Source organism: Pteropus vampyrus, unplaced genomic scaffold (genome assembly GCF_000151845.1).
Source record: "Pteropus vampyrus isolate Shadow unplaced genomic scaffold, Pvam_2.0 Scaffold297, whole genome shotgun sequence".
In the NCBI taxonomy this organism is placed as follows: domain Eukaryota; kingdom Metazoa; phylum Chordata; class Mammalia; order Chiroptera; family Pteropodidae; genus Pteropus; species Pteropus vampyrus.
Window position 1 is genome coordinate 1,883,071 of NW_011889078.1, and position 14,567 is coordinate 1,897,637.

At 32.4% G+C, this 14,567-nt stretch overlaps 1 protein-coding gene across 1 annotated transcript in view; it reads right to left on the reverse strand.

Moving 5' to 3' along the window:
* Positions 1–14,567, reverse strand: part of HEATR5A (HEAT repeat containing 5A) — a 91,082-nt gene that overhangs the window by 44,880 nt on the left and 31,635 nt on the right. The window contains exons 12-16 of the mRNA XM_011376414.2: positions 13,017–13,169; positions 11,944–12,043; positions 8,527–8,636; positions 2,410–2,573; positions 2,149–2,324 (exon numbers count right to left, since the gene is read on the reverse strand). Coding sequence (XP_011374716.1) covers positions 2,149–2,324; positions 2,410–2,573; positions 8,527–8,636; positions 11,944–12,043; positions 13,017–13,169 — 703 coding nt within the window. The remainder of the gene's footprint in view (positions 1–2,148; positions 2,325–2,409; positions 2,574–8,526; positions 8,637–11,943; positions 12,044–13,016; positions 13,170–14,567) is intronic.

A 14,567-nucleotide genomic window follows, 5' to 3' on the forward strand; every position in this document is an offset into this window, starting at 1 on the left:
TTTTTTTTTTTTTTTACTTTTAGACTCCTGTAGCCAAAGTAGACAGAATCAACTGATTTAAAGACAACTTAATTTCTAAGTATATAAATAAAATATGAAAAACCTATTTCCAATCTGAGAGCAATCTTATAAGAGTTTCTTAAAGTGTTTAAACAAAGTTAATCACAAAAACATCAAAACATTTTGAAATATTCACTTGTTAAATATATATATCTTGATTAAGACCTTCTTCTGTAGAAATGCAAATAGATGGCCAAAAGAAGGTTCTGCCATTTTAAACAAGTATCATCTCTCTGGGATAACAGGATATAAGAAACAATTCTCTTATTTATGTAGTTTCTCTCCTCTGGTCCTCTAACGACACCCACTGGAGATGGCTAATAGTTGCTTATGACCCACATTCTCATCTGGGATCCTGCCAGACTATTTCCCTTAAAAATCTCCAAACTACTACCTACTATTTTTATTCAGTTAGAATCCACACAGATTAAGTTTTGCTTTTACCAGATTTCAACTTCTTAATTAAGACAAGACCTCCCCTCCTTTCAATATTTATTGTTATATTATTTTAATCCAGGTAGGGGGAAAAAAGTCAATATCCTTTAAACAACAGAAATAAGAAGCCATTTCCTTGACACTACAATTGGGCAATAAATATGTAAGGAAAAACTTCTCTAGGAGAGTAGTATAATCAATTTTTTAAAAAGAAAGCTCGTAAGAAGTATATTCTTTTTTATTATTTTTTATCTTAGACCTATCGAAAAGAGTTAGTGAAACCATTTTAGAATATGCTTAATTTAAATCTTTTGCTCATAAGGCTATCCCTGTTTCATTTACTGTAGTTACTGCTATATTAATTCAAATTATTTTAAATTGTATACTATATAAAAAAAGTACAATTACAGACCAGCTAAAATCTCATCCTCTCCATCAATTCTTTTTCGAATATTCCAGACCACTGTGATTTTCCTCTCATGTTTCGGTGCTATAGTATTCATTTATAATTTAGTCATAAGTTGTCTTACATGTCTTATAAAGATAACTTTATAAGTATAGTGTGCACAGGGAGCTATAAGCTACAAAGTAATTTGGGAAAGATGTCTTTTGAAATTAAAGCTATGAAAAGACATCACAAAAATGTGTGTGTGTACCTTAATACTACCATCATTTTAAATGACATGAAGCTATTAAAAAATCAGCATAAATTTTATTTTTCTATCTACTGAAAGTAAATTATCCAAAGACCTGTTTCAGAAATAGGTGGCTGACGAGACTCAAATATTTTTGTGTACCTTCATCAAGGATACCAAGGTATATTCCCTACCTAAATGGTATTCTCTGGAAGATATAATTAGGTAAAGTGATTAAAAAACTATGATCTAGTCAAATGCACTGTTGTTGCTCTAGCATCAGAGAGAAGGGAGAGAAAGAATGAATATGAACGAACGATGATAGTCAATAATTTATAAATTGTTAACCAGCATTTACCTTCCATTTAGTATCTCAGATAAAAACTGAATTTTCTGGATAATAGATATGAGTAATGTTTTTTAATTTCCAAGAAAAGTATTATGGGCAGCTGTCAATTAAGAAACTGTTATTCTCAAAGAGAAATCATTAATAACCTTTGAGTTTTCAAAACCAAAGTTCATTTTGAGTGAACTGAAATCTAACTTAAGACTAACCTCTGGACCTATAATGGCTACATAAAGCCTCCAAAATAAGAAAGCCTGTGAGACCCACTCTAAGCAGAAAACTAGTGTTTTTCTTTGAGACCACAGCTCATAAATCAATGTTGTGTCACTGAGTTTTTCATTTCTATTTTCAGCTAGAAAATAAACTAATTGTGGGTTAAGTATTGTATCCACAATAGTGTCTATCAGCTTTCAGTTTAATTCATGCAGTTTAATCATTAACTTAATTACTTCTTATTAAATATTAGCCAGGTGAATAAAAAACAAGAGCCTTTATCTCACCTTTACCTGTCGACTATAAGAAATCTTTTATATTAATGAGAACTTCTGACAATATTCTTCTTACCCAGCAGTTCTATTATGCATTCATTGAACCAACTACCAATCCAGAAATTATTACATTTTAGTATAAGCAAACTATTTCAGGATAAGTGAACCACTGAAGATGGTTTACCTTTGAGCTTCTCCCACATGAGAACATACAACTCCAAAGAGCTTGACTGCAGAGCTAATAACTGACAGTGTTGGAGGGAGGGGCTTGGGCACGGAATATCCTTCTACATCTTTCTCATAAATAGAATAAGGGTCATACTCGAGACTTCCACAAGCAATACCATTACCAAGCAGGAGCTAAAAGAAAAAAATTATATATAAAGTTTTAAAACCAGTGTTCACAGACTGAACTAATCCAGGAGTTATTAAAAAATGACCATACCTGTTCTTCAATAAATCTATGGTCAGTCTCTTGCAGTAGAGGATTTAATAACAAAAGATCATCCTGATGACAGAGGGGTGGAAGTAAAAATGTGGATGCCACCACCTGTAAATCTGGGGCAGTCAAGTCGGCAGCCAACTCTTTGAGGATAGCACAGAGGTTTCCTGTTGAGCCAGAGAAAAAACAGCAATCAGCAATTTAGCAATAGCCGTTTTACTGGTTAGAGTATGGGGTTTAATAGGCCCAGAAAGAGTTTTAACCTATCAACGCCAAAAATTATGCATCCTTGAAAAATGTCCTACAAATGACATTTGTGTGCTCCTAGCTGCAAGGCTAAGACTGGATTTTGAAAAAACATCTCGAAGTGTGTGTGTGTGTGTGTAAACCTTATGATATTGAATAAATAGTACCACCATTTAAAATTAAATGACAAAGTATAAAAAACAAAAAAGATGGATACAAAAGCAGATAAATTATATTTTGTTTAAAAAAAAAAGCTTGAAAAAAATTCATCTGCATTAGACATACTTTTTTCTTCCCCAGAAAAGCTTCATTTGTTGGCTCTTTTCCACTCTAGTTTAGAACTTATTTACTTATTTTCTTCAAAGGTATTTACTGAACTCCTACTGTATGGTAGGCACTAAGGATAAAATTGTAAACAAGGAAAAGGTCCTGTTCTGACAGCATTTATAGAAAATTTCAAACATATGCAAAAAGACATAATAGTATTGACACCCCAAATCGCTGCTGCCCAGCAAGACTGTTATTCATCTTTACCAAGTGGATCAATCTTGTTTGACCTATACCCCCATTCACTATCTCAGCATTCTCCACATTATTTTGAAGCGAACCCTAGAAAGCATATTAGTTCTTCTAAAATATTTCATTGTGTACATTTAGAACAAGTCCATTATCATATGTTTTAAAAACCATTAAAAAAATACCCGGTGTTCAAATTTTCAATTGTCTCAAATGCTTGCCTGTTTTTGTTTGCTTTTATGTTTAAATTGAGATCTAAATAAAGTTTATATGTTGTAGCTAGTTGATATATCTTAAGTCTCTTTTAATCTAAAGTTCTTCCCTCTAATTTATTTGAAGAAATGAGATTATTTGTTCTGTACGAGTTTCTACAGCAAGATTTTTATGATCATACTGCCCCCCTTCCCTGTGCAGTTTAATGTTCTTCTATCATCTGTATTTTTTTATAAACTGAGACTTGGATCTACAAAGAATTATTTTTTTGGTCTGTTTGTATTTTGGGGGCCAAGCTAGTTCATAGGTGACATTGTGATCTTTTATATACACATTTTTGAAAAATTGGTCCATTTATCATATTGACCTCAATTACCATTTCAAAGACATTTACCTTAATTTCTGGTGGACAATCTTTATCTTATCCACCTAGAGCATAAATGGCTTTTGCCAGTTAAGTACTTTAGAAATAAGTAAAAATCACCTTAGAGAAATATTCACTTTTGTGTTTCTTTGAGGAACAGCATCACAAATAAAGACTCAGGTGATGTTTGCTTATTGTAAGTGGTAGGATAAGCTAGGAAGGATTCACCTGCCATCATTTTCTGTATCATTAGAAGCAATGAAAGTAGTTACAACAAATATTTATTGAGGATGGGACCTGTGTCAATGAACTAAAAGCTTTACATATAGTTTTCATAACTACCTCGTGAGGTTCAGTTAGTACCATCATTTTACAGGTGAGGAAACAGGAACAGAGTTTGTTAACTGCCCAAGACCACACAGCAAATACATGGCAGAGTTAGAATGAAACACAGGCAGTCCAGGCTCTAGAACGTGAGCTTTTAATTACCATGCTCATTCATTCATTCAAACTGTGGTTAAGATGTTGCGTTTAATAAAAATAAAAATGTTTTATATTTAATCTTCTCTTCAAGAAGACATAAAAAACAGGACACAAATACACACATATAACTATAATATGAAGGTAGGAAGTACTATGTTTCACAAAAGATGAAAACGAAAGTACTACTAAATTAGAGAAAGAGATTACATACAGGAATTGAGAAGGGTGGATAGTGATCAGTGAAGGCTTAATGAAAGAAATTAGAGTTGCTCTAAGTCTCTAACATTTTTGTCACCAGGGACCAGATGCTCCTAAGATAATTTAATGCCTGATGATCTGAGGTAAAGCTGAGGTGGTGATGCTAGTGGCTGCCATCTACAGATGAAGCTTCGCTTGCTAGCCTACTGCTTATCTCCTGCTGTATGGCCCAGTTCCTAACAGGTATTGGTCCGAGGCTTGGGGTTTGGGAACCCCTGCTCTAAGGAATGTCTGTAAGTTTAACGGCCAGTATATGATACCCAGAAAAAAACAATTTTGTTGGTAGCACAACATACATGGTATAGTTTGGAACTACAACTAAGTGTCAAAACAGTGGTATATCTCTTTCTCATTTAAAGTGACTGCTCCCTAACTGTCCCTGAAAAAAGTACTTAAAGATAATTCTATATTTAAATGCAAATAGGCTTTTGTTGTAGATATACATCATTGACTTTTTGATGCTAAAGAGGAGCAATTTTCAGTGTACAGAATATTAAAATATTTGAAGGGAGATCCATAACAAAACCAAGATAGAAAATAAAAACAAAGAATCCACTTTTTACCCCACAAGCTTCAGAAAACTAAGTCATTATTATGACAAAACTATGCATCTGCTGACAACCAAGAAGAAAAGTTATTTAAATTCTTAAATATGTTCCATGTAACAAAAGCAATTTCTTACTGTCTTCTAGTCTTACTTTATGACAACCCATCTTTTTGACAACCCATTGTACCAACTGATATCAGCACTTTAAACTTGTTTTGTAACCCATATTTTCTGAGTTAATTAGAAATACTTTAAAAATTATTATTTCCTTTTGTGTTAAAGATTTAGAAATTACTATGTGTTAATACTGTACTGAGAGTTATGTTATTTAAAATATCAATTGACATAATAATGGTAAAGTTCTGGCTGTTACACTCCAAATGTATTACATAAATCTATTAAATAGAATATCATTTAGAAAATCAAAAGTCTGTAAGGAAAAAATCCTAATTTCTAGTTGTAAAGATGGAAAAAAGACAAACATAAACTGGTAAATTATTATTTGTGGTTGAAACATAAATATTAATACACCTATTTTTCATTTTTCTAAACTATATTTAATTCATGTTAGAAAAAGATAAACTTGAAAAAGACAAGGTGACTGTAGATTTTTCTTTTCAAGAATCATATTAATATTAATTCCCAACTCTGACTCCCAACGAACACTCTGAAACTGATTTAAAATCTATATAGTTGTATGTTCATTATTCCTTTAGGATTTCTGACTGTGTTCCCAAACTTTAATTCTGAGAAAACGTTACAAAACTTTGTTTTTCTCCTTAACTCCTTCAAGGGTACACTTATGTTGTAATTTATCAGTAGATATTCTGTAGATTTTTAAGTTGCTATTCTGGCATTCTTAAATGTTTAATGAAGACTTGAAAAAAAATTTTTTTATTTGTAGTTTGACTATAAATTTCAAAATACTATGGTAAAAGTTGATTTAAAAGTCTGAAAGGGAACTGTTTTTGCCAGAACCTAACAGCTATCTGAACTATAAAACAGAAGTTATCTCTAAGCCTCTCCCGTTTTGAATTTTTTAAGTTTGAGTCAAACTGAGGACACCTGCCAGGGAGCAAGATTTCAACTGCTCCAGAGAATAAGTTTTGTAGTTTCTTTTATGCTTTCCAAATTAAGGAGGGAAGTAAGGAAGATTACATGGAGGTCAAAAAAATTACGGTGGGAATTGGATTACAGGATAGAAAACAAGATTACTTGCTCTCTTAAGGGTTAATACTCCTTTTGAGGGGTATTACTTCTGGTGTTTCAATGGTATATTAACCAGATACACAAGAACAATGGACAGGGCTGGCTTAAAACCTTTCACTAGAAGTTACAGGCCCGAGGCGTGACTACCCACCATGACCTGCCCGCTTAGGAATTTATGATCGAATCACCCTGTGAAGTTACTTTCAATAGAACCCTTTTTTTTCATCTGCAGTTCCCCCTTTTGGTCATAAGCAATCCAAAAGATGCATTAATGACAACCTTTTGCTTACAGTGTAGTTCCACAGCGCTAGAAAGGCTCATTCCTAAGAAGTCTCAGTATCAACGACGTCTTGCTGACTACTGGGGACGGGGCAATACTGTAACCATGGGATCTGAGTTGAGGCTGAAGTTTTCCAAAATGGGAAGGGTAGGTAAATGGGAAGGGTAGGTAAATGAAAGGGTAGGTAAATTATGGCCTTCATTGAGAAAAAACACTCTGAATCATTTTTATCTTGTGAACTATTATGATCCAAATCTTGCCTTCTGTCTCATTTTTCTGTATTTGGCATCTAGTATAACATTTACATAAGTCATGAGAAGAGTATTAACAGTTATCTTATACATATTTAGTAATCATAAACATTTGGACTAAATAGAAAACCCCAAAGAACAAGTGTAATTATTATAACTAATCTCTAAGCCTTTTATTAGATATCTAGAAGGTAACTGTTATAGAGATACAGCATAGAGACAGACCTCTCACTAAGCTTTGACTGTTATATTTAGTCTCTAGCAGGTTACTCTTAAATGGATGGCAGCACATCATGAAGCAGGTCTGCTTTTTATCTTGATTCCACTATTTACTGGCTCTGTGTTTCTAAGCTGGTTTTTGTAGCATCTCTGTGCCTTTATCTGTCAAATGAGGAAAATATAACTAGTTCATTGTATTATGAGATAATGATAAATGAGATAATACAGGTGACCCTTGAACAATGTAGGGATTAGGGGTGCCGACACCCATGGAATTGAAAATCTGTGTATAACTTTTGTCTTCCCAAAAACCACTAAGAGCCTACTGTTGATCAGAAGCCTTACCAATAACATAAACAGTCAATTAACACATATTTAATATGTTATGTATAATATACTGTATTCTTACAATAAGCCAGATAAAATAGTTATTAAGAAAATCATAAGAAAAACACATTTACAGTATTTATTGAAAAAAAAAAAAATCTCCATATAAGTGGATCCAGCAGTTCAAATTTCTGTTGTCCAAGGGTCAATGTAGTATATATATATAATTGCTAGCACAGTGCCTGGCATACAGAAATGGTTCTTTGGATACAGTTTCTGAGAAAAGGCAATGTATCCATCTTTTTTCGGTTCTTTAGAAATATACCCTAAATGCTTACTTTATATCAAACATTTTGCTAGGAACCTTTGTGAACCGGGAAGCAAGGCAGTGGGAACAATACCACACACATAATTGATAAAAGCCAAAAAAGAAGTTAATGTTTCGAACCAACGTGGCATATTATATTTATTTGCAGAATAAGGATATAAGCAATAAATGTACTATTTTTACAAGAAGTAGATCTGAAGAAACAATCATTTTAATATGGTTGGCTGACAATTATTAAGACTAAAAAAATATAGAAGTTCCCATTGGAGACCATTTTCAACTTTCATCTCTTAAAACAAGTATTTTAAGTTATTCAGTAACAGCAGTAGTAATATATTTTCTTAAAACTGTATTTTAATTTACAAAAAAGGTTTTAGGACTAATTTTAAAATATAGGCAAGTTTATTTTACCAACCACGGCATTTCAGTAATCCAAAATCATCTTTGAGCCTAATAACAGCAAAACTTACACTATAAACTTTATAAAAGCAATTACATATTGGTAGTTCAATATTGAACTTCCATCTGGACAGAACTAAGAATGAAATAGTAGAACAGAATGCATATGATATAATCACTCTAGAGGAAAAGTAGGAATGGCCAAATGTCTAAGAGATTTACATTCCGCATTCTGTACAAAACCCTGGAGTAGAATCATTCTTTACCACACAGAGGATCTATAAGCTTTTTCACAAGAAAATAAGATATGTTATTTATTCACTTTTTTGCTATAGAATGGTAAACACACAGGTTAAGATTTAACACCCTAAACCTTTTGGAAACAGAGCACTAAGCAACTGCCATATAATTCATTCAGGTATTACTTCTAGGCACTGTACTAGCTACAAATAGTCAAACACTGTGGTTTAAAGCACATACCTTCATAGGTTTCAGGAGGTAATAAAATCAGTAATTCATAAAGCCTTTGCCTATAAATTACTGACGGTGTTTTCAGAGGACTTCCATATGTTTTTAGTATTGAAGAAAGCCTTAAAATAAAACAGAAAATATATCTTAAGTATGTAATTGAACAGGTTGATATAGAAACATTAAACAGCGATACATATTATTAGTTAACATTAGTGAGGCTTTTATTTAATTTTTAAAAATAAGGTGTGATAAGAGAAATCACAAGAAGGACACCATTAAATCATTTTGCTATCTTTTCTATCACACTTCATAAAATAAAACTATATATTCAGCTAAAATTTTAAAGGCTCTAAGTATTTTGTATAGAAAATGAAAATTACTAAATGCCAAAATTTACAACTTGGCAGTTAAAAAAACTAAAGTCTATTATGGTAGAAAAGGAATCAGCCACAGAAATAAACAGGAGACAGAAATATCTAAGAGAAAAATCCAAATGTTCACTAGAAACTTCATCTGGAATGTCATCATCTATTAATGAATCATCACAATATACAAAATCATAAAACAAATTCTCTTTTAATAAAGCACAAGCTGAGCCAATGTTTCCCCAAAAGTTCTATTCACATATCACCTCCTTTTTTTTTTACCTGTCTTCTTTCTCTTTCATGTATTCTTCTTTATCTTCTGTTTATTCTCACTACTGGTATTAAGCCATTTTACAAATATTTAATCATCTAACAAATATTTATTACATGATTACTATTCTTTGCAAGGTACCATGTTATCAACTGGAGTATGGTTTTTATCTCTTTTAGCAATACAGAAATTCAATAAAATTACTTTTAATATAACACTGGAATAAATCCAGTAAACTGTCATGTCATGAAGTTTCCAGGCATTCTAAGAAATTCTGGCAATATTTACACATTTGCATTTTCTAAAAAACTACTGCTTGCTATTTCTAGGGTCTAGAAAAGTTATATTTTGATTTGTCATTTTATTAAAAAAGAAGTTGGTTCCATTTTATATTGTTTATCTCAGTAAACAACATACAGAAAACATTTATAAACCTGGGCAGAATTTTTTTGTTATGGAAGTTAGGAATAAATCCACTGCATTTTTGTATTTTTCTAAAACCAGATGAGAAAATTACACCTGACATATGAAAACTATTTTAATTATATTGACAACGTTAAAAAATCTTACAACATTCATTTGGCTTAGATACAACTGAATTTTGTCCAGAGAGGTGTATTTTTTTTTTTTTTTTTAAGAAAGTAACATGAATAGAACAAAATAAGAATTTAGGAATGCATTCCTAGAGGTTTCTGTTTCTATTAGGAGGGTAGGTTAGAGTCTCTGAAAAGCTTTCTTGCTATAAATACACTTGGATCCCAGTTTAAAGATAATTTGCATTGTGAGGCTTTGCAGAAAGTGACCTTTCCAAGGCCAACTCCCCTTCATCCCAAACAAACATAAAAAGCATGAAGCAAAATATGAGCTGAAATGAGGGTGGGAACACAAATGCTGATACCAACGCATAATCCAAATGCAAGGGAGAGGTGATAAAGTGGGGTCTCTTGGAGGGGGTTAAAATGGTCCCAAGTGCTGGAATAGGCAAAGGCATATCAGATTAAACCTAGCTCAAGAAAGAATTAGTAAACTGAAAGAGAGAGAGCTGAAGAAATCACCCAGAATGCAGCAGAGAGAAAAGGAGAAAAAAAATAGAAAAAAATTAAGAAGCATGAAGACAAAATGAAAAGATCTAAAATTTGTCTCATCACAACCCCAGAAGGAAAGCCAAAAGAGAATGGGAGATGGGCAAAAGAGAATGGGAAACAGGCGATATTTGAAGAGATAACAGTAACAAAACCATAAGTCTAACACTATTCCACACGTTTAGAAACTTAAAAACGTACTTCTGAACAAATCAAAGAAATGATGATGAAATGTTAAAATACTTAAAACTGAATAAAAATAATACATATTAATACTTTAAGGATTCAGCAACTGGGACCTTAAAGAGAAATGTATCGCCTTAGTTTATATTAGGAGAATTAAGAGAAATTCAATGAGCTAAGCATTCAATTAGGGGTTAGAAAAAGAACACGAATTTAAGAATGCAGAAAGGAATAATAATTAACAAAGCAGAAAACAAATTCAACATAAGCAAAGTTATTCTTTATATAGATTAATAAAACAGATATGCCTCCCATGAGATGGATCAGAAAAATAAAAGAGAAGTCATAATGAAATTTTATCAGGAATGGAGAAAGGGACATTATAGATATAGTAGAAATTAAGAAAATAATACTAAAAACAGCTTCAATTAAATATTATATGGCAATCAAAGTGAATGAACTTACACGTAGATGAAATTTAGAAACATAATGTTCAGTAAAAAAAAAAGAACCGGGAAAAAAAATTAAAAAATGAAATGTTAAAAAAAATAAACAGCATGATATCATTTGCTTGATTAAAACCAAGCACGACTAAACAATTACAACTTAAAGAAACATATATATGTGATACACTTTTTAAAAATGCAAGGAATGACAACTGTAAAATTCAGGATAGTGATTACCTCTAAAGAAAGGCAGAGAGAATGGTATGAGAGAGGAGCACACAGATAACTTTAATAGTATTGTTAATGTTCCAGTTCAGGGGTAGCTAAATCCGACCCACTGTCTATTTTGTAGACACAGCCACGTTCATTCACTTACAGGTAATCTACGGCTGCTTTTGAGCAACAACGATGGAGTTGAGCAACAGAGACTACATGGCTCGCAAGTCTAAAATTTTACTGTCTGGTTCTTTACAGCAAGCATTTGCTAACCCCTGCTCTGGTTGTGTTGGATTCACAAGTATTCATTCTATTATTATGCTTTATAACTTGTATCTTAACTGTATTTTTCTGTATATATAAAATTTTTCTGTGTTATATTATTAAATGCTTTTCGGACTTTCTCTAATTACAGCATTTTATTAATTTTGAAATTAAAACTGGATTTTCTGTTTTCTTATCATATATGTATAAGTCAAACGTATGAAAAATGTAACAAAAAACTGAAACTTTTAGCAAAGCATCTGGTTCTTATGAACACAGAATAGCACTAACAAACCAGTAAAATGCATACCTGAAATGGTTAACAGGCTTAACATTTAATTTCTTGTTAAATCTGACTGTATGGAAGATACATTATCCACCAAGTAACTTTCTTTCCCTTTTAATATGTTTTCCTTTCAAGATCCTAGCCTAAAAAAAAAGAATCACATAACTAAATATTTGCCTTCCTCTGCAAAAAGAAAATCATTCACCGACCATAGAAAATTGGCCTTATTATTGTACTTAAAAGACATTATGTAATCAGAGGGTAACTGGTTGCTATTAAAATTTTTTATCCAATCTAAATAGCAGATCCTTACTGGGTTAGCAAATCCACAGCACAAGGAAGTGGTGGAAGAAGACGCTGAATTACTTCCTCAGTAAGGAGATCACCACAGTGGGAAACAAAGCTCTTGATGGCTGAAAAACAGAACAGACTTACATGGCAGAGTGTAATGAACCATGGAAAAAGCATTCAATTATGTTACAACAGTTGCATTTTTGTCAGAGGAATAAAGAAATGTGCTAAAAAAAAAAAAAAAATCTTGAAACTCTAGTATAAAAAAGAAGCTAGTGTTTTCCATCTCGAATCAAACTAAAAAAACTTCCTAGCATCACTTTAAGAGGTTAACAACCAAGTTAACAGAATGTTTCTTTCCTTGGATTTTACTCAGCCCTTAAATTCAGAAGTGGAAGGATAAATGATCTTAGGCCTTCAAGTTTATCAGTTCTCTACTAGTTCTGCAGAACCGCAATGACTTTTGAGTTAGCATGTTAGAGTTCTATAAATGTTACTTGGCACACATAAGTTTTTATAAGGATTTATTTCATATATAGGATAAAATGACTATTTTAAAGGTAGATTGAGTTCTGAGATTACTTTCAAAACTGTTTTTCTTTTGAGTAAAAATGCCATGAATAAACAAACAAAACAGAAATCAATGCTTTCATGTCTTTTCAGAGATCCCATGCTTCCTTAGCTCAAGTTTCCATAGTGGATACTATTTTTTAATGATCTATATATTATAAAGGATACAACTTTCATATAAAAAACAAAATGGAAACATGCTTAATCAATGTTAATTAAACGCAACCCTAATATTTCTGAAAAGTATGCTTACTTAAGACAAAGCAATCCTGACATTTCTCAACTACACTTTATCTAATATATACATGCATTCACTATCTTAAGAATGAGAAGTCTAAAATTTGCTTTATTACATTACACCTTTGCTATAATCACCAACTAATCGATTATATTCAATTATAAAAAATCACCAGAAGCAGATACCACGCCCTCCCCCCGCCCCAAATTAAACATACAAGTGTGTGTAAAGTTAAAAGAGTGGGAAAAGCCAAAAGAAAGGGAAAGAAAAGACTAAACTCAACCTACCAGAGAGCGCACCAGCTCGTCCTTCTAAGGTTACCTGCCATGTAAATGAATCTCCTCGGCTCTTTTCTGTTTCTAGATCTTTAGGAGAAACCGGGAAGACACACTTCCACAACAGCAGAACTCGAGCAAGGTGATGACTGACAACTGCGGGACCTGTAATTTATTGAACTTATCACTTACAAAAGAACCCAAAGTGCTTGCTCTTTAAAACATTATTAATAAGCAGGAACTTCTCTCTTAAAGTCAACATATTTTAACCCACTACTGGAATACATTCTCCTTTTCTTACCTCCTGGTTCCAACAAATTTACTACTGAATGAATGATTATGTGAAAGCATTGGAGTACAGAGGAAAAACAAGGAACTAGCAAATAGTTAAGTGTGGGCTCTGGCATCAGCTTTTCACAATTGCTGAGACCTCTTTGAGACTGAGTTTCTTTTATCTATAAAATGAAGCCAGTACTACCTGCACTGCTTGTCTCCTGGGGTTTGTCTTGATCCAAATGATAGTGTACTCTAAAGTAGTCTGAAAAACTGTAACATACCATATAAATGCAAGATACTACTGTTTTGGTAACAAATAATATGGAATTCTAACTTTTGATAATTATTCCAGGCCAAATATCAGATGTAACAAATCTGAATGGATTTTTTTCCTTAAAGATTTCCAAGCAACATAATTTAGAACTAAGGAATCATGAATACACAAAGCCAGTAATGAAAGGCAATGTATAATAATAGTATTTTATTTGCCAGCCTTATCGGTTAAAAAAAAAAAAAAAATAGAAAGTATAAAAATCAAAACCTACAGCTTTTATTCCCATGTAATTATCTTAAAGTTCTCCTGTAAGTACTCCCTACTTCTATTCCCATGTTCTGCTGACTGTATGTTTTTCTTCTGCAGTATGACAGCATAGCAGATCTGAAAAGAGACCACCTAAGTTAACATCCTGGCTCCATCCACTTGCTGTATAAACTTAAATAAGTTACTTAACCTTTTTGCACTTCAATTTCCTCATCTATATAATTGGGGATAACAACAGTATTTACCTCATTGGATGGTTTCTGAGACTTATATGAGTTTATATACATAAGAAGTACAGTGTTTGACTCATGATAAGCATTTATATAATGGTTGACAGTTATGTAATTATCATTCAAAAACTGCCTTATTTGCATATGAGGAGGCGAGCCTAATGGCAAGATGAAGAGGTAACTGCAAACCAATTTTATTAATGCATGCAATTTATAAATTAAAATATAATTAATTTTTTGATTTTTCTTCTAACTTGCTTTTTAAGAAGAAGCCATTGCTAATCCCTATAGCAAAATAAGACTAATTCAACACTCTCTGCTCACTACTTTCTTTGATAAAGTAAAACTAAGAAAACCCCTAAAATTTGAATCAGATAAGGAAATCAGAGTCAGGCAATTAAGAATAAGTGATTATAAGAGGTTTGTGTGCCTGAGTGCACAAATGCACACCAGCACACTCTTACACCATGGGCCATGGGAATTTAGTCAGATAGGAAAAAAAAAACTGTGGAGTCA